Source organism: Gymnoscopelus braueri (assembly GCF_963280865.1).
Source record: "Gymnoscopelus braueri genome assembly, chromosome: 2".
Taxonomy (NCBI): domain Eukaryota; kingdom Metazoa; phylum Chordata; class Actinopteri; order Myctophiformes; family Myctophidae; genus Gymnoscopelus; species Gymnoscopelus braueri.
In genome coordinates this window covers 43,812,895-43,831,957 of record NC_137604.1, presented here as the reverse complement: position 1 = coordinate 43,831,957, position 19,063 = coordinate 43,812,895, and the positions used below count along the sequence as shown (strand labels likewise).

The 19,063-nt window shown below is 41.8% G+C and overlaps 1 protein-coding gene across 2 annotated transcripts in view; it reads right to left on the bottom strand.

The window, feature by feature from the left end:
• helz (helicase with zinc finger) overlaps nucleotides 1-19,063 on the bottom strand; it is a 70,954-nt gene that overhangs the window by 9,027 nt on the left and 42,864 nt on the right. For both annotated transcript variants that reach the window (XM_080444960.1, XM_080444959.1), the window contains exons 22-29: nucleotides 18,757-18,940; nucleotides 17,127-17,355; nucleotides 9,435-9,774; nucleotides 3,807-3,852; nucleotides 2,228-2,454; nucleotides 1,342-1,543; nucleotides 1,093-1,175; nucleotides 440-953 (exon numbers count right to left, since the gene is read on the bottom strand). In XM_080444960.1, the coding sequence (XP_080301086.1) occupies nucleotides 440-953; nucleotides 1,093-1,175; nucleotides 1,342-1,543; nucleotides 2,228-2,454; nucleotides 3,807-3,852; nucleotides 9,435-9,774; nucleotides 17,127-17,355; nucleotides 18,757-18,940 (1,825 nt within the window). The remainder of the gene's footprint in view (nucleotides 1-439; nucleotides 954-1,092; nucleotides 1,176-1,341; nucleotides 1,544-2,227; nucleotides 2,455-3,806; nucleotides 3,853-9,434; nucleotides 9,775-17,126; nucleotides 17,356-18,756; nucleotides 18,941-19,063) is intronic.

Below are 19,063 nucleotides of genomic sequence, written 5' to 3'. Positions count from 1 at the left end.
CCTCTTTGCTGTTGCGGTCCAATTTATGTTTTCTTTTGGAAAATAATTATATGAAATCATTATTTCAATTTTGGCCATTGAGTAGAGAAGTTCTCCTCAATTTGTCCCATTATGGATGTTTTTACAGGAGAAGTACAACATATAAGTACAATATTACAGTGTGAACACAGATGTTTAGATGACACAACTGTCAGTGTGTCTTTTAAATCTGGTCTTTAAGGCATGTGTTGAAATGATATTGAAATTTCCATAGAGGTAAGGAGATTCTGTTCTCACTGTGGTCAAAACATCGCTTGAACCTTGTAATAAATAACACTAGTTCTACTACAATAAAGAAAATTATATTTTTTTATTGTTATGACATTGGCAGAATACTGCAATATCACAATATTCCATTATCCAATAGGGGGTTGTGCACAAATCAAGGTCCTCTACTCACCCATCCCATCTCCAATGCCTCCATCCTGTCCCTCGTCCCCAAAGCTGTTGACCCTGCTGGGTTGTGACAGTCCTGGGTGGTGACCCCCCTGGTGGCCCATTGGGCCTCTCATGGAGCTAGCCATTTCCTCGGCCCCCCCAGACTCAGGCCCATCCAAAGTAGGAGACTGACAACCTCTGTGGGGAGGGATGTGCCCACCGAAGAAGGAAGGGTTGTGAGAGCCACCGGCGTAGGCAGGGCTGAGCTGCTGTTGCTGCTGCTGATTTTGTTGAGCCATCCCTGGGTGCTGGGGCTGGCCGACCCTGTAGGGAAGCCTCGAGACTGGGTACTGTGGGGGGAAGGGTCTCCCCCCAGCTGGGTGTGGGGCAAACGCTGGGTTAGGGGGTGCCAGCTGGTAGTTCAGGGGTCTTTGGCCTGCTGTGGGGTCTTTTCTATGGAGGAGCGAGTTAGGAAACCCTCCCAGTCCATCCGTCTGAGAGTCCAGACCTCGACTTTGGCCTGTGTCTACATCTCCCTGGAATAAAAATGCAATCGTTAATACATTACTAATTGAATAAGTAAATCTTTATCATTAAGTAATCCACTAACTGTACATTCATAGTTACTGTATACATACAGTATGTGGTCCGTTTTCAGCCTATATTACAACTGACCTGTTTGTCCTTCATGTCGGTGGCTTTCCTCTCTGGCGTCTGCAGACGACTCTGCTCCGACTTTGAACACCCATCTAATTTACCTGGCAGGGAATTAGAAGCACATACATTATAACTACAAATAATTTGGGCCCATATAATTTACACACAACACCACATCAAAGCTAGTTAACAAATATGAGCTAGTTTTCATTTCATTAACTTGTGTTGTTTGACTTAAATAAGCGACTGGTTCACTGATAGACGCACCATTTCTGACAGGATCTGGGTGGAGCTCCTTGTCAGGGCTTGGTTGACCCATTCCGAGAGGAGAGGGGTGGGCCACCCCACTGTGAGGGATGGGAGAGCCTCGGTTCTGGGCCCGCAGCAGATTAAAGTTGTAAGCCATGGCTGCCTGGTGGTTCATGATATGATCCATTGCAAAGCGGTTCTGATATCCTGGCCATGGTAACTGGGAGGAAGAAATAAATACATATATTTTTTAATTTAGCTTTGTCATTATAAACCTACAAAGTAGCACTTATTTTCAGAATCAGATCATGATGAAATGCTGCATCATTGGATAAGTGACTCGTCTCTGAGATCTATTGATAATTTAAGTTAGCGAATAATATTTACAAGTTTAGTTAGTTATTTGAAGTCTGACAATCAAAAATGACTGGCTTATAGGCACAGAGAGTTCAAATGACTCAACTAACTCCATTTTAGCACACAGCTGGAGCAAGCATCTGGTATTAAAATATATATTGGGATATGCAAGAATGACTGTTTGTATATCTGAACAAACAGACCTATATTCTCCTTAGAATTGACAAAAGCTGCTTTAAAATAGAAATAGGTTTGCGGAGAGTGGCGTTTGAAAGAGTGAAAAAAAAGAAACAGAAATATTTTTCATAAAAAAATCCCTTAAGTATACTTATGTTCAAATGGAAGTCTATGAGCTTCAAGTATACGATTACAGCAGCCTATTGTCTCAAAGTCTGCTTGTGTACACCAATTGACAGGAAGCAGCTTAACTATAGCTCAAATAAATTATGTATACACACACACACACACACACACACACACAGTATATGATAAATAAATGCAAATAATATATCACTGTTTATAACACACAGCTCTGTAATTGACTTACTGGTAGGGGCATGGACACGTTGCTCTGTAATTGACTTACAGGTAGGGGCATAGACATCACCATATTGCCTCCATAGACGGCTGGTACATAGAGGATGCTGGCACCCGTGTGAGGATCTATCCTCTGAACAGGGCTGGGTGACTTGCCCATCCCGGCCGTCGAGCTCCCAGGCGGTGGTGTGAAAGCCCGGATGGGGTTCCCCATCAGCACTGCTGGGTTTGGTTGGACTGCAAATACAAAGCCACGGTGGTAAGAGAAAGGGACTCAGCTAGGATGCATTATTATCTCCGCCAGGCCGGACGGCCATTGGCTGAAGATTATGTTTTCGCCCATGTCCGCTCTTGAGTGTTTGACTGTGAACAGCTAATCTTGGGCACCGCTGGACCAATCTTTTTTTATTACCCTCATGGTGGCGCTATAACAGGCCAATTCACATTTTCGCCTACAGCTTTTAACACTGGCATAATTATGGTGTTCATTACAGGCACAAACCCTGAGAGCACAGTGCCACCTCCACCTTTGATCCAAGGTTTAGATACACTATCGGTCATATTAAACAAAAACAAATTGTCTCTGTTGGTGTGTCTTAAGTAAACAGTAAGCTCTAAATAAGGTCTAGCTGAGCGCACTGGTGTGCAAATCATTTCTTCTTTCCGACTCAGTGCATCATAATAGTCCTTGCAGTGGTGTTCACATAGTGAAATCCAGAGTGACAATTTAACACTTCAAGTGCAAGAATTGACCTGTAAGGGCCTTCTTAATTCTGGATGTTGCTGTGCAGGGCTTAATTGCTCAGACAGTCCTCAGCCTTCACAGCTCCATCTGGGCCACTGACAGCTCGACAAGGGGTGGACATAATGTTGTGTCTGTCTGTGCAGGGGGCTCTGAGGGTTGTGAAGGCTCTCGGAAAAAGGCTTGCCGTCATATGAAACATGTTTAGGCGTGGAGTGACAAGACATGACCGCTTGATGTTGTGAAGGGACAGGACGTTTGTCACCGTGTTATGCTCTCAACTCCCAGTCTGAACTCCCCCTCAGATGTACATGTGTGGGGAAACCTCAGTCGATTGCTTTTATGGCAGGTGCACTTTCTTAAGTTCACTTCTGTTGTGCCTTTTTGCAGTATTATTATTCTTTATTATTCTTAGTTATAGCATTTAAAATGTTTAAGTTAAATACAACAGATGATGTTTTGCTTAAAAAAAATGATTACATGCGCCCAATTAAATTGGCTTCCGTGGTGCCAACAAACTTGCAAAATTCTATGGCCATTTCCCTTAAACTTGAATGATATTCAAGATAAAGCATCGTTGTTGGCCGCCTCACGTAGGGTGGTTGCGACGCTTAACCCATTAAGACCTGGAACGCATCTGTGCCACTTTAGAATTCTTTGGCTATTCAAAAATAGCAGATCTACAAGCTCATAGCGCGGCACCGAGTGCCGCGCTATGAGCTTGTAGATCTGCTATTTTTGAAAAATCTTTAATTTTTTCAAAAAACAAAAAAAATTAAGAATCGCCTCAGGTCTTAATGGGTTAAGCTTTGCACTTAGATGTGTAAAGTTCAGTAGTTACACTTACCAAATCCTTCAGGTGGAAAGTGCTCAGAGTGGTTTGCATGTTTCCCCTGGAAGATAAAACACAAAAGGATGCATAGTGAGTGATGGATGAAAAGCTGGACTCATTGAAGGAAGAGGGGAAGAAAGGGATAAATGGACACCAAGCACTGACTATATAGTTTATATATATTGGAAAAGTGGATGGCAGAGATATAAGGACGCCACAAATATAAGGACAACACTGGTCGTAACAACATACAGTAACAACGATGCACTATTATTTATAATTATAATTATAGGGGAGGGATATCTTTGTTAACCCCGCGGTAGAAATTCAGTTTCAGCTTCACACAGCGGGCACACACTGTTCCTTCAGGAAATTTCATTTCCGTGGGGATAATAAAATAATCACTTGTGGAGCAAGATAAGATGTGCAGACTCCATTCTCCTTTTTTTAAAACATCGACACCTAGAACAGCGGCGGGCCGGGAGGTGAACCGCTGACCTTCTGATTACCAGACGGTACCAAACGGTCTACCCGCTCAGCTATGTACGACTATTATACTGCGTGGTGTGCGCGGCCCTTTTAGAGTGACACTAGAGTCGAAAAAGTAAGTTTCACTACATTGTAACGAGAACAGGAAGTGATCAAATACCTTTCCAATGATAGGAGCCAGTGTTTCGTCATAAATGGATGCGTGTATGAACATCAAGGACATCATGTTGGATATTATGTCACCATAATGTCTCCCGCTTTTGCCTTTTTACCTATAACAGCCCTCTGAACTTGTAATGGTTATTTTGCCCACTTGCGAGTGTAAATAAACAAAGAATGTCATCTTCTCTCGTGAGTCTCTTTATTATAGATAGAAGTTCCAGCACGGAGACAGGGGGTGGGGCAAAGGAGAAGAGTGTGAGTAAAGGAGGGCTTGCAGGGACACTCATCAGGGGGCACAGCAGTAGCAGGAAGTGCCCCGTTGCCCCACATATGTCATAACACCTCTACAGAGCAAGGAGTCGAGCTCTGCAGAGGCTGAATGCAGCCGTGGTACAGCAGTAGGCTGCAATTCAGACATTGTATAATCTCAAAATACGTTTATTTATTCACTTTTTTTTAACTTGATGTACAAGTCCGATAAGAAAAGGCCAAACTTGACAACTTTTTGTTTCCATCAGAATTACAGTATTCACCAATTAAGGTAGGGTAAGTGATATTTTTTGGTTAAAACAAAAAGTATTTTGTTGAAAGGTTAAAATACTATATTCTGATAGTAATCATTGCTATAGAATGTTGTTTTTTCAGTAACAGGAGTCTCCCTGTCTCTCCAGCTCTTTAATAAACAGAAAATACATTTTTCGGTAGGTGTCAAAATCTCAGCCAATCAGGAGAAATAACCCATTTTAAGCTTAATTTGTATAGTGTTCCAGTTCCAATTTTGTCTGCTCATTTCTTAGTGTCATCAATTCCAATTTCACTTGTTTAATTTATATCCTGACTGAGTTCTCTATCCTGATTGGATAAAATTGGAAATGAAACTGAAACTGAAACGAAAATGCATTTTCTGTTTAATAAAGAGGTGGAGAGACAAGGAGACTCCTAATACTGAACAAACACTCTATAGCAATGAGTACTATCAGAATATAGAGCTATTTAACACTTATTTTAACCAAAGCAAATCACTTACCCTACCTTTAAGTCACATTTTTGGTTAATAATGCGCAGTCATGGTAACTAAGGGAAAGGTTGTCTGAATGTCTTTTAGGGAAGACGGAGCACCATGAATAATGCATAAACCCACAGACAGGCCCTATTGTGGACACTGAGGAAACCTTACTTGGGTGAGTCAGTGGTGTGTACATTATAAGTAAGGCTGCATACATTATGCAGGTTTTCCATATGGAAGATGAACTTACAATGAAGTAACAAGTGTAATGTATGCAGCTGAACATTAAACTGCACATGCTTTTTAACAGACCATCCTGTACATGGGATGTACAATGAAAGAGATCCGTCATCTAGAGAAGCTATATTTATGTGAACCAAGGAAAGCACAGATCTGTGTGATGATCTAGAGCACCGGTTCTCAATGTCGGGTCTGGACTCTTATGGGTCTGTAACTCTGAGAGTGTGGAACCAAATGGACCCTTATGGATCCATTATGGTTCCATTTGTACACTCTCAGAGTTAAAAGAGAAGCCCAGATCTATGATCTACATCTTCTCTGGATCTACATGATGTAAGCTAGAGAAGCCATGCCTTTTATAGAACTTATGACACACAATTAGTCTAATAATATAGGATAAAAACAAACCATGTACTCAAACACAGACAGACAGAGACACACACACATCTGTCTGTACTAGAGCTGTTGAGGCATATTTCAAAGCTACAGGATGCGTTTATGCCAGCAGTGTGGCCCAGGTCCTCTGTGCTGAGAAAACTAATTCAAGAGTGCACTTCTGAACTGAGCCGAAAGATACAATTTCCACCGAGGGACCGAGGTTAACCGACTGTCTCTACTCAGTTATAGATGAGCTGCTGAAAGTAAAACAAAGCCAGGCGGGGCTTGGAAGACAACATCTTAATTCCCTCTCTGGTCTCCCCCCTGTCGGATGCAATCTGCTTCTCTTGTACACACTACACACATACACAGAATTGAAACACCACGTGCAAATGCGTTTTCACACGAGCACACGCAACGATATATGAAGCGCGTGCCTATTTTCAGACGGTACAGCAGCCGTTGACTGTTACATGACAAGACGCACAGGAGCTCTCTGATAACCTGCGGGTTTGGGTTGCGTCCCGTCCCGTGTGCTGTATTATTGATTATTACAGACGTACTTACACAACAATCTACTTTAGCAATTTTACTGGGCTGTGAGCGGTACCACGCAGCCCTTCTGTCCAATACAGCATTGGAAAGTGAGGGGGGGGGGGTGTAAAATGCATGTGTGGCAGGGTATTGTAATTACTCCCGTGTGTTGTCTGTGAAAAGTGGATTTTCCTTAAACTCGGTATTGAGAATCAACAGGGTCAAAGGAGGAAATTGTTGTGTTGCAGCAGGCAGGGTTTGCACTCTCAGGTTGGTTTCATTTATTGCGAGTTCCACAAGCTCCTGCGCTCATTTGGTAAATTTCACCCATTTTGCTTGAGTGAAAGCACCACTATGTGAATGACCCAGAGCACAAATGGCTTGCCCCACGCTCACACTGGCAGCCAGCTTGTGCACATTGATAACGTAGTTTGGAGGAAGTGGGGTGCAAAAAGAAATTATGGTGGCTTGTCCGGATACAATCTCCATTTCACCTCTACAGTCCCAAACGTTTCTCATAACATTGTAGCCGAGAAATGCAGTTGCCATGCAGTTGCTCAATGTAGATTCTTTTCACATTTAGAAGGTTTGTTTTTGGGAACCCCACCATGGTGGAATTGGTTTGGCCAGGCATCTATATTAACACAATTAGATGTGTTTGGGGGACGGAAGCCAGATGGGACGGCGATCTTTCTCGCTACCGGCTCCTATGTGCTGCTGACAAAAATAATGTTGGTTCTTACAGTTACGTGTAAATAATAATGCATGTTGTGTTGCAGTTCACCTACAGTATGAATAAACAAAATAAAAATGTTATGCTTATGGAGTGATTAATGTCATAAATAATTACATGCTTTTGTTGTGTCATTTTTCCTTTACAATATTTTCATGCATTTGAAAAAAATTGCTTCAAGAGAACAGCAAAACACAGAACATGAATGTGCAAGTGGATCAAGTGGTGAAGTATGGCCTACTGCTGAGCAACATACAGAGTAAGATGTGGTTTAATCTGTGTCAGTCAAGTCAGAGACTTGAGAAAATAAGCATGCAAAGCAAGGTAACCATTACGCCTGCTCGATGCGATGGTCAAGGCCATCTTTGTGAACTAACCACAATCTACAGTAGTGCACTTAATACAAATTATATTACATTACGCAGACCATATGGTATTGTTGTCAGTGTGTCGTGTCCACACAAGATGGAGAAGCAGCCTGAAGACATTGCACCACAATCCAGACTTGGTTTCATATGGTGTGATAAAGAATATATGGTGTGATAAAGAATATGGTAAGTGATAAGAAATATGGTAAGGCATCAACATCAGACTGCCTTGATGTCACACAGAGAAAGAAAAACAAAATCACCAGATGTAGGAAATTGAAGCAACAGCAGTTTCCTGTAATTTCCTGTGTTGGCAGCCATTTTGAGGTGTGACATGAGCCGCCTGGATGGCACGTCTGCACCCTGAACCAACCACCGATGCCAGACATACCTGGACGATTGCCGAGCGGGGCCCATTGTTTAGCCGTTCAATTTTTTTGTCTGCCTTTCAGCTACAGTTGAGAGGGTTTGTGGCAGTTTGTGACACAGCTGTACCTGGCATAAACCCAAGTGCTTTCAAAGCACTGGTTGATTTGAGTTTAAGACCCACAGGATTTTACTTTGCGGTGAATTGTGCAATGAGGTTGCCCAAACCAATTGCATGGATGATTAAAAAAGCACTGGGGTCAGTAGGTTTGCAGTTCTTGAGATGGGCTGACTTGCGATGAGGCTATTTCCTAGCAGGTTGTGATAATGGCAAAACTAAAATGATGAAGTGGCTCCGGTTCTCTTGGTGGAAAGTACAGACAGCCAGGCTTTGAGCGTAAGGTTTGTTTGCAGCTTGATGGTATGTTTGCTGCCCCATCTGTCACTGAAGTGGCTGGGTGAACTTGTAATGAAGCACTGCGATGAAGGCTGCCAATAGAGCCCCCAGTTAGATTGCAGTAGAACTGCAAACAATGATTAGACTTTGATACCAGGCAGGCACTGTCACAAAATTGAGATGTATGCAAAGTGAAATAGATGAAATTAAGATCTGCATCAAGGACGCATCTTTGTGATGCTCTTCAATCTTACATCACATTAGAGCCGATACCACTCTTCCCCATTTCTCCACCCACCAAGGAGAGCTAATTGTCTCCCTGTGTGCCATTTTCCTCCACATCGCCCAGCCTTATATGATATGGCCGCTTCTTTGTGTCATGTACAACGAATGATTGCAAAACACACAGTATAACAGGAGCCGAGTGTGTGTATGACGCGCACGTGCGTGTGTGTGTGCGCGCACGTGTGTGGACTAAGCAGGATGATGGTGCGGAGCTGTGGCTCATTAAGCCCAGTGGGTGATGGCAGAAGGTTGGCAGCTGTGGTGATTTAGTTAACCTTTACCACAGGGTAGGCAGGGAACACACATACAGATACACACTTCAACCCCAGCTAAACAACACGCACCCACAAAGCAGCAACAGAAATCCATTCCCATCAGGCTCTTTTTTTATGAAAGGAGCTTAAAAGCAATGTCCTGTGGTGAACATTCTATCAAGACGGCTAAATTGTAGTTTCTTTACATTTGTGTGTACCCCAAACAAAACAACTCTATTTCTTCCTAAGATTTTAATTCACACAAAACCCAGTTGCATAACCTACCATGCTGACGTTACTACTTGCTAACAATCTATTCCCAACCGAAACCATCTCCATCAACACCACCTCTCCTTCCTTCCCTTTCTTAAGTATCTCCATGTGTTCCACACACACACACACACACACACACACACACACACACATATTACCTTGGGGGGTGACTGTTGTTGCTGCTGCTGTTGCGGAGGCCCCTGCTTGCTGGAGGCGGCCTGTGGATGCTGCGGATGGGGCTGATGGTGGTGGTGGTGGGGGGCGTGGTGGTGGGGGTGGAGGGGAGGCGCCGCCGTGGCAGAGGCTGCCGCCATGTGGGCAGGGTGGGGCCCTAGCAGTGGTCTGAGGGCGCGGGGGATGAACTCCGGGGCCAGCGGGTTGAGGACGTAGGTCTTCTTCAGTTCCAGGGCCTCCAGCTGGGCCTTAATCTGCTCAAAGGTTATGCCGTGCAGGCTGGAGTTGCCGTGGCAGATGGAGATGAAGTGCTCCCAGAACTTCCTAGAAGAAAAAAACAACAAAAAAAATCTTCCAAAGCTGTTTCTTGCTTAAGACATTTCTGCACAAAGGGGTATCAGTAAAGGATAGAAGTAGAGCAGTGGTTTTCAAAGTGCGAGTCCCTGGGAGATGGTGGGTTTCAGGTAGGGGTGTGCCGATATATTGTCCCGAGATATATCGCAACACGTTTTCATGACGATATGTATCGTTTTGGCGTTTAGTATTTGTTTGCATTTGATTTTTTTCCCCCCCATATATTTTCATAAGCTCCCCCCCCCATATATTTTCATAATAAAAAAGTGCCACATATCGTATTGTATCGATATCGTGAGCCTTTGTGTATCGGCACACCCCTAGTTTCAGGGGATCCACAGCCTAATACATTAGTTTAATTTCACTATAATTTAATTTAATTGAAATGACTAAAATAAAAATTACAAAAATGTTACCAAAACATTTTTTTTTTATCACGCTCCCTAAGACAGAATCATTTGAAATGGGGGACCATGGCACTAATCAAAGTGGGTGTGAGAACTGATAGGATGGAGGGCAAAGGGGGGTGAGAACTGATAGGATGGGAGCAGATGGTAGAGGATGAGTGCCAGGGATGTGATCAGAAACACAATGAGAGAGGGGAAAGGCTAACCTTTCAACAGAAATAAATGGCAGAGTGTGTCCAATAAACTTTAACAGTAGATTGGGGCTGTGGTTGGAAGGCAAATCTTGTGAGCTAACTTGGAACATCTTAAAGCTGCACTGTGCAATATTCGACAGTCACAAGGCCTGGAAATAATGCTGCTGCTTCATTCAGACGTAACCCAATACATTCGCACGCCAGTTGTCCATGTGTTTTTCTTTTCTAAAGCATGTTGTCCAAATCCTACCTCATAGGTCTTTACCAGGGGGTCTAGGGGTCCTCAGTGTTACTTTAGGGGGGCGGCTCTACTCTTTCTTTACCCCACCCATAATGTTTAATGTCTTTTAATACATTTCCAAACACTTCCAAAAATGCACATTAACATGAATGTGTAAACAAAACAAACAACAAACATCTAATTTACAACACTGATGATAGTGATGTAAAACAAATGAAGCCATTAAAGCTGCAGCATCATTTGGAGAATAGTCCCACAGGCACTTAAAAGTAAAACCTGTGGAACACTTCCAAATTAATAGTCACACAAATGTATCAACTGTCAAAAGACATTGATGAGACAATCAGCTAAATATGGTGAGTTGGCTGTGAAAACCTCTTATCAAGTTGCACATCTCTCTCTCTCAGCCGATGGGTCCTTGGCCTGAAAAATGAGTAAGACCCCTGTCCAACTGACTCTAAGCTACTCCTAAGACTTGAGGCTCATTCAAATCTGCACACCCCATCCCATTCTTCCCATTACTGCATTGTGGTTGTTTTTTACCCCCCAGCAAGATTACTTCTAACTGCACTTTGGGTGAATGGCCGTTACTACGATCTGTAACCGTGCAAAACGCAATTTAATTGCTAGATGCATTTAAACTACCTACATTACCTCTTCACTTGACACTGCCAATACTAGCCGAGCTGATTTGCTTTGGCTGCTGTAGTCTGTTGGGCACGTGGCTTGTTTTCAAACCAGCTTATTATAATGACGCAACTAAATTTTTCATCAGCAGGGGCTGCAAGGCAGATTTAAAGCTACACTATATACACGATTCTTGCTCAAATGTGAATCACGATTTTCCTCCATAAGAATTGAGATCACGATTCTCACACGATTCTCTTGTAAATATACAAATATGTAAAAAAATAAAAACATTTTATTTTTTTTCTAATTGAAAAGAAAATTGCCATAATTTAAAATCGAGATTGCATAGGTGTCTGAATTGAGATCACGATCTTTTTTCGATTAATTGTGCAGCACTACTATATAGCGTGAGCATCAACGATAAAAATGATATAAAATACCAATTGGTATTATTAAAGGGGAGAAATAATCGAAACTAACCGGAAGTTAAGTTTCCGAACTTTTTGTGGGCATTTTATATCAGTTTGAACTCGAAAGCTCTACTCAAAAATCTACATGATTCTTACTGACAAGTCCACTGCATGCTCTGTGAACAGAAACACAGCAAAGTGCTCATGAGGTGGCGTGTGGGTTGGATTGCATGTCAGTTCAGCCCCTCGCCGTCTTGCCAAAGTCACTCTCTAAATGTCTGCTATCTTGTGAAGCACAAATGGCGACAATTTTTTTCGTGTTTTTTCATTCAAAGTCATGTGCAGTGGTGTTTTACATTTAAGATAAAACCAATGCCATGTTTCCATATTTACAGTTCTTGACTCATCTTAAAATGTCCTGAGGTCATTTTAGGTACCAACACTCGCTGAATCAAACTTGGTCTTTAATAGGTCACATTCCTACATATGGTAAAAAAAATAAGGAGCATCACATTAATAAATCCTACTAAATGTCAAGCTTTGTACACCATGGGAACCCAACAGGATTAACTCTGATGTTTCATTGGCATAAAAGAGATGAGTTCAGTATGGCTGACATGCTCTTATTAGCTAAATGATTTGTATGCGAGTGAATGTTTAGTCCCTCATATATATTAATTGGATGTGAAATGCTATACATGAATGAAACATGAGGCCCTTGTTCTGCCTTCACTCCACTCAAAGTATTGACATGCAAGTATCTTCTGCCTTCACTCCACTCAAAGTATTGACATCCAGGTATCTTTCTGCCTTTTTCAAATAACAGAGTGATGTAAGAGACAGAAATAGCAGGGCAGAGCAAGAACAAAGGTGGATTTACATTTTTACAGCATATAGAGTAGAGGTATATGCATCTGGTGTTTATATACTTCATCAACATATAAAAGTACCTAACATATCTGCCCCTGCACTGATATAGCATTCACTGATCAGTGCAAACTTAAGTGCCACCATAGCCTGAACCGTCAAAAATGAGCGACCTTGTTGATCAACATGTCAAACATAGAAGAAAAGCGGAAGCCAAACATGGTTGCTGTGGCAGAATCCACAGCTGAGGAGACACAGTTTATCTAGATGTAAAGGAACCCAAACACAGTAGAAAACAGGGACCTTCAATGGTTCACAAAATGGCTGCGTACCAACAATGGCAAGCATCACCAGCAACACCTGCCATATTCGGGACTCGGAATGAGCATAATGGTCTGTGCACTAACTGGCTGAGCAATCAGCCACGCCGCAACGTTTTTTTTTTGTTGTTTTAGTTTTTAGAAGATTACACCAGTGACGCCTATCGGGCAATGCGACTTGTACTGGTGATTACAATATGGCAACATCGCCAAGCACGATGACCCAACTCTGCCAATTCCTGTTGCATCTAGAATCCTGATTTCCCCCGACTGATCCAACATAGTTAACTGGTCATGTGGCACTTTCTGGGGAAACACCTAACCACAAAACAAGGACGCAAGTAATTTGTATTCTGTGTATTGAGGTATTCAGAGAATAAATTGCAACCTATATCTGGCTTTGCAGTTTGCAACACTTTTTAATTGTCTCTTAGAGTCCAAAAAGTGCAATACTACAGTAGTCCATCCCTGCTACCTTACATGAGACAATCTGCCTCTAACGAAATAGACAGGAGAACACTGAATGCATAGCATTATGACTCAAGTGGCATTTGCCGTCTTTCCCCGTTGCTGCCAGCTGGGAATAGAACTAGGGGTGTGTGCATGTGTTTTTGTGTGTCCATCTATTTTAATTGATCTGCAGTGACTCGCGAGAGCTATTTTTGCTCCTTGAGAATTCATCAGCCTTAAATGAGACAGTCCGAGAGTGACTCCTCCCCCTAAGGCGAGACAACGCTATAGACATAATGTAACACTTACAGAAATATGCATGCAGACACCCTACAAATACCAATACAAACACTACATACACCTGCGCTTACATATTCTTGCGGCATGAAATCTCTAACAGTTGAAAGCCACAAAAAAAAATTCCCTTATTTTTTTTAATGCTCCAAATATGAAATGGCCATTTCTCAGCCGTTCCAATTGTCTACCTGGAATGATTTTAGGTATTAGTTATTATGACAGTGTTGTGAGTAGGAATTAGGCGCTTGCGCAAAGTTCCATTAGTGTCACTGAAACGGCCTCAAGTGTAAAATTGCAATTATATGACTACCAACAAAAAAAGGTTACTTTATTGCTTCATTTTGTTCAAGCTGTGTTCAAGCTGTAATAGAACCATAAATAAGAGCATTAACCATTCACCCACTTCTATAAAACCCTGTGTTAAGCATGTTTAGCTGCTTTCTAGGTAAAGAGTGAGAGTTTTAGTGTTTTGAATTTACAAATTAAGTACTGGTGGTAACTAACTAAATAACTCCACAAGTACCTTTTAATATGTTTTAGTTTTTTTAATATTTGTAATAATCTAGTTTCTATCACTAAAAATCGGAGCTATAGAACTGTAGGCTATGAATTATCATGAGTTGAAAAAGTCTCCTTGGAGCCTTTGCACACACACACACACACACACACACACACACACACAAGAGCCCCTCCTCCACCCAGTACTCCCAAGTTCCAACTGACTGATGACAGTGGAATACGGTTCCAGTGCATCACCGAGCCATGTTTTCAGCCCTAAATTAAAAAATGGTCCGAAACAGTTTCAATGGCAACTAACTGGATTTACTAGCAAAATTGGTATTGATGCCATCAAAATCCACGCACCTTGTTATTACGTCCCTTCTCACTTACGTGCTTTTGTGTCAATTAACAGTTACATGGCGGTACCATTTTCCCCACACTGACTCCATTCTTGGTTCAAGCACATTCCTCTTATTAAATATAGAGGCATATGCAAAGGTTTCTAGCATGTCTTGGTGTTCACCTTTCCTCATCTCAATAAAATGTTTTTCCTAGCAGCATTTCTGGTGCTGGTTGTTACTGCATGCAGAATTTGTTTGATGTACAAATTCAATGAATAATCCCCTCAGTCAAATTCAATGAATAATCCCCTCAGTCTATCATAGAGCATAATTGCACAACATTTATCTGGGGACAGGAAAACTAAACTTTGTTATAGCTCTTCCCTAGTTTATATGAGGCCAAAGATATCTGGGACACAGCTTGACCAAAACCAGGGTAATTCAGTGTAGTGTGTAGTGTGTGTGTCTGTGTCCGTCTCCTCTCTTCAGGAGGTCAGTCTTGGGCAAACAAACAAACACGCTCCTTTCAGACATGTCAATTTAATTGCTCTGTCTGCCCAGGCTGACATTTCCAAACAAGCATCAGCCAGACAATGTGGTGACTGGCTGGGGTTCAGCAGCTGTAACGAAATGAGGGGTGGGCAAATATTGTGGACACGCAGTAACGTGTGTGTGCGCTATGGGGATGCACTTCATAATGTTTCCTCTTGTGGCCATATAAACCAACGCTGGCAAGCTCCAATTCAATATGTAGAGACGATCATAACATCACCAGAGCTGGGGATAATTACTTGTCACAAAAAAAATCGAATTACCTGTCCTTGCAGTAAATCTTATGTGGGAAAAATTTACCAATTAAGGCCTGAGGTTCCGATTCTACAAAATGTCTTCTAAATCTTAACAGTTTAAAAAAAAAACTTATGTTGCTATGTCAGTGGTTGTGAAACTTTTTCATGTCAAGGACCCCAAAATGTATATGTATTTGGTCGCAGACCCCCATCTCAAAATATTTTGTTCCAGGGACCCCCAAAAGCAAAGATTTGAGTTACAAATGTTTGCTTTAGAAATATATATACATTCAAAGATTTGCACACATTTTCTAGATTTTTCAAAAATAGCAGATCTACAAGCTCATAGCGCGGCACTCGGTGCCACGCCATGAGCTTGTATATCTGCTATTTTTGAATAGCCAAAGTGTAAAATAATGCTTTTTAGCTCAAATCTAAAAATGACAGATGCGTTCCAGGTCTTAATGGGTTAACAGAATTACAAACATGCATTTCAGAACAATCGTGATACGATTGATGATAGTCCTACCCACTGAGGAGAAAAATGCACGAGAAGAGCCACGTAAAGTAACTGTATATAAGTCCCCATCTGCCGATTGGTGCCTTGTGCTACGTTGCACAGTGCTATTGACGACACAATAGATGAGATGTTTTGTAATTAGAGCTTCTGTGCTTTATTGACCACACATGCACATATTTGTGCAAGTCTTTATAGGCCATGTAGCCCAGCATTGCTGGGTCTGCTGCTTGATATTCGTTTAAACCAAAGTCCTTTATAACTGTGCACCATTGAGCCAGCTCTCGCTCTCTCTCTGCTGGCGTTCTCGCTGTTGTTTATAGGCCACATACAGCAAGCTACTGTAAAGAGTAGTGCACAATAAGACAATTGGAAACACTTGCCGATCAATTAACCTTGACCGATGTTTGAACAGCAAATAGAAATAGCGGAAATAGCAGGTCCATCTCGCAATGCGTCACGATGCAACACTTTATGATATCGAAGACAGGCAGAGCTTTCTTCATTTTATAGAAGGCTAGAAAGTAGGATAGGATGTTTGCACAGACACTGATGAAGACTACTTGTTGAAAATGGTAACTAAAATAATCTAAATGGAGTATAGGGGTGCTCTTCTCTATTTTAAAACACCAAAGCTGAACACACTCTGGTCACTACTACACTGATTCCAAACACACAATGCATTTCTGCACCGGTTGTCTTCAAAAGCTGGTACTACCATTGGAGTAGGGGTGATATCTGCTGATGTTCTCTACTGATAGAATGACTGCCTGTGTGGTATACTGTACGTGAGAGCATACGTAAAAGTTTAGAGTATATGGCTCTGCCTGTGTGTACAGTATGTATTCTTTGGTCAGAAAAAAGGAGAACCACAAAAAAAAAGGACAATCTGGAGAATGGACTAGCTAGTGCATGAAAAATTAAGTACTAATTAGGTTTCAAATATTATGGTTCTGAACTAAAATTATAACCAAAATATCGGTACATAAAATGTGCTCACACAGATGTCTGCTTTGTAATGATGATTACACCAAATATCAGAATTTCATAATCTGATAACTCAATAATAATCATGATTTATTTACTAGGCCTTCTAGTAGAAATCCCAACATAGAATCCCCACGATTCTCCAAGTCTACAATACCTGCCAGACACTGTAGGACTTGAGTCAAGCTTGCCACTCTTTGCGCTCTATATAGTCCAGTATCATAAACACTGTAAATATAGCTAACTTAGAAATGTCTATACTAGTTGAGTCGATGCTGATGTCCAAGTTTGTTTTTGATGAACTCAACACTATTTTGGGTGGGCTTTGCAAGTCTACAGCCAATTCTTTGAATGGGTCCTAGTTCACTTTACCTGCAGCGTCCCACAGAACAGAGTGCTATGGGGTCTCCCACCACGGCAACCAGGGACTGGGCTCTGGTGATGGCTGTGTTGAGCAGCTTGTAGTTGGACAGGAAGCCATAGTCCAGGTCCTCCGTCGAGTCCTCCACCAGCTGCTCCTTGCGCTTGATGGCAGTCTGCTTGTGCTTGCAGGTGTGCCGTGTTCGCACCGTACTCAAGAACAGCACTCGGAACTGCTTACCTAGGAACGGGAAATCGATCGAATCAGAGATGGGAAATTTCCAAAAGTCACTTTTACGAGAGCAAAGACAAATGCATCAACTTTCCTGCTGATTGTCTTGTGTGTGCTTTCAGTGGGCTGCCTTGTTGTAGGCAGATTACATATTTTCTACACAAAGAGAGGTGCTGCCTCTAGTGACTGAATTTTCCCTGACGGCTCAATAAATGTTTAAACTAAATGTTTGTTGCCAGACACTGACAGCTAGGACTCTTTACTGGAGGTCCACTTCAAAACTTTTAAGCTCCTCAATTTCACCCATTTAGAAACACAGTGGTAGGGGAATGGGACTCTGCAACAAGGATGCAGTTTAGCTAAAGAGCTACAGATAAACATCTTCTTTGTAGTCGACTCATTTGATGCCAAACTACTGTGCAAAAACTGAGACACAGGATTTAAAACTGTCTGAACCCAATTTATCCAAGCTGTATTTGGCATGAATGCAAGGTATTTGAAAGCGTGTTTGCTGGGAGCAAACTTTGGCTATGCTAATCATGTTGTAATACCTGTACAGCTACAGATGGAGATATGGGCCAGGTTGCTGATGGTGATTTAATTTCCAGTGAGGATAAACAAGCGCTTAAGGGAGCTAATCTTCTCTACAAAACCCCACACACAATAAAAGGACGATAAATAATCTGCAACAATAATTATGTATTATCTGAGCCCCCAAGGCTTCTGGTATGATCACATAACATCCCTCTGTGAGTTGATTTCAAAATGTAAGCACCAGAACGCAGTTTGCATGTGTGGGCGCGTGTGTGTGTGTGTGTGTGTGTGTGTGTGTGTGTGTGTGTGTGTATGCGTGGTAGTGAGGATGTGCAGGAGTGCGAATTAATGAGCTGTGGAAAGCAGCTGGATGTGATTGCAGTGGGAGATATAAGCAGACTTACGAGAGGACGAAAGTGACCATTATAGGGCCTGAGGACTCATTAGTTAATGTGTACAGGAACATGTGGATTATGACATATTACAATATTAATAAAATAGGGATGAGATTTTAAAAAAAAAAGTTATGTTCAAAGCATGTAAAAAAGCATGTTGAAACAACATTCAACACACATTTTCAGATGTTTCATTTGACTACTTCATTTAAGAAAATGAAAAGCAAATTCTGTTAATATATCAAAAAGTTATTAATTGAAAAGTTATGTGATGGTCAATTATAGTTCTTAGGAATAAAATTGAAATCAACCATAGATGGCAGGAAATATTGGTGTAAGTAAATATTGCTTCATAATATCAGACTCGACCCAAAAATATTCCAATTAGTGCATCTCTAACAGATATATGGGTGGAAGGAAATATTGCTTCATAATAATATCTAAATTTGACAGACATGTACTCTCTGAAAGATGCTCTCACCTTGAACGTTGAGGACTCTCTCCACACTGACTTCGTGCATCCTTTTTTTCCGCAGCTCGGCTCGGATGCGGAACACCTGATCGGCATAGGGAGACACCACACCGATGCTGCCCTCGTCCAGCTTACCCCAGGCCACTGGCCACTTCTTACGCATCTCCTCCACTCGCTCCACAATCTCAAACACCTGCACGGACCAAACAAGCAGAGGAGGGGAAATGAGAAACCATATTCTATTACGATATTAGATTGGGATTAAGATGCGCCTAGGTGGGTTGATGCATGCAACATCGATTGCACTCAAAATAAA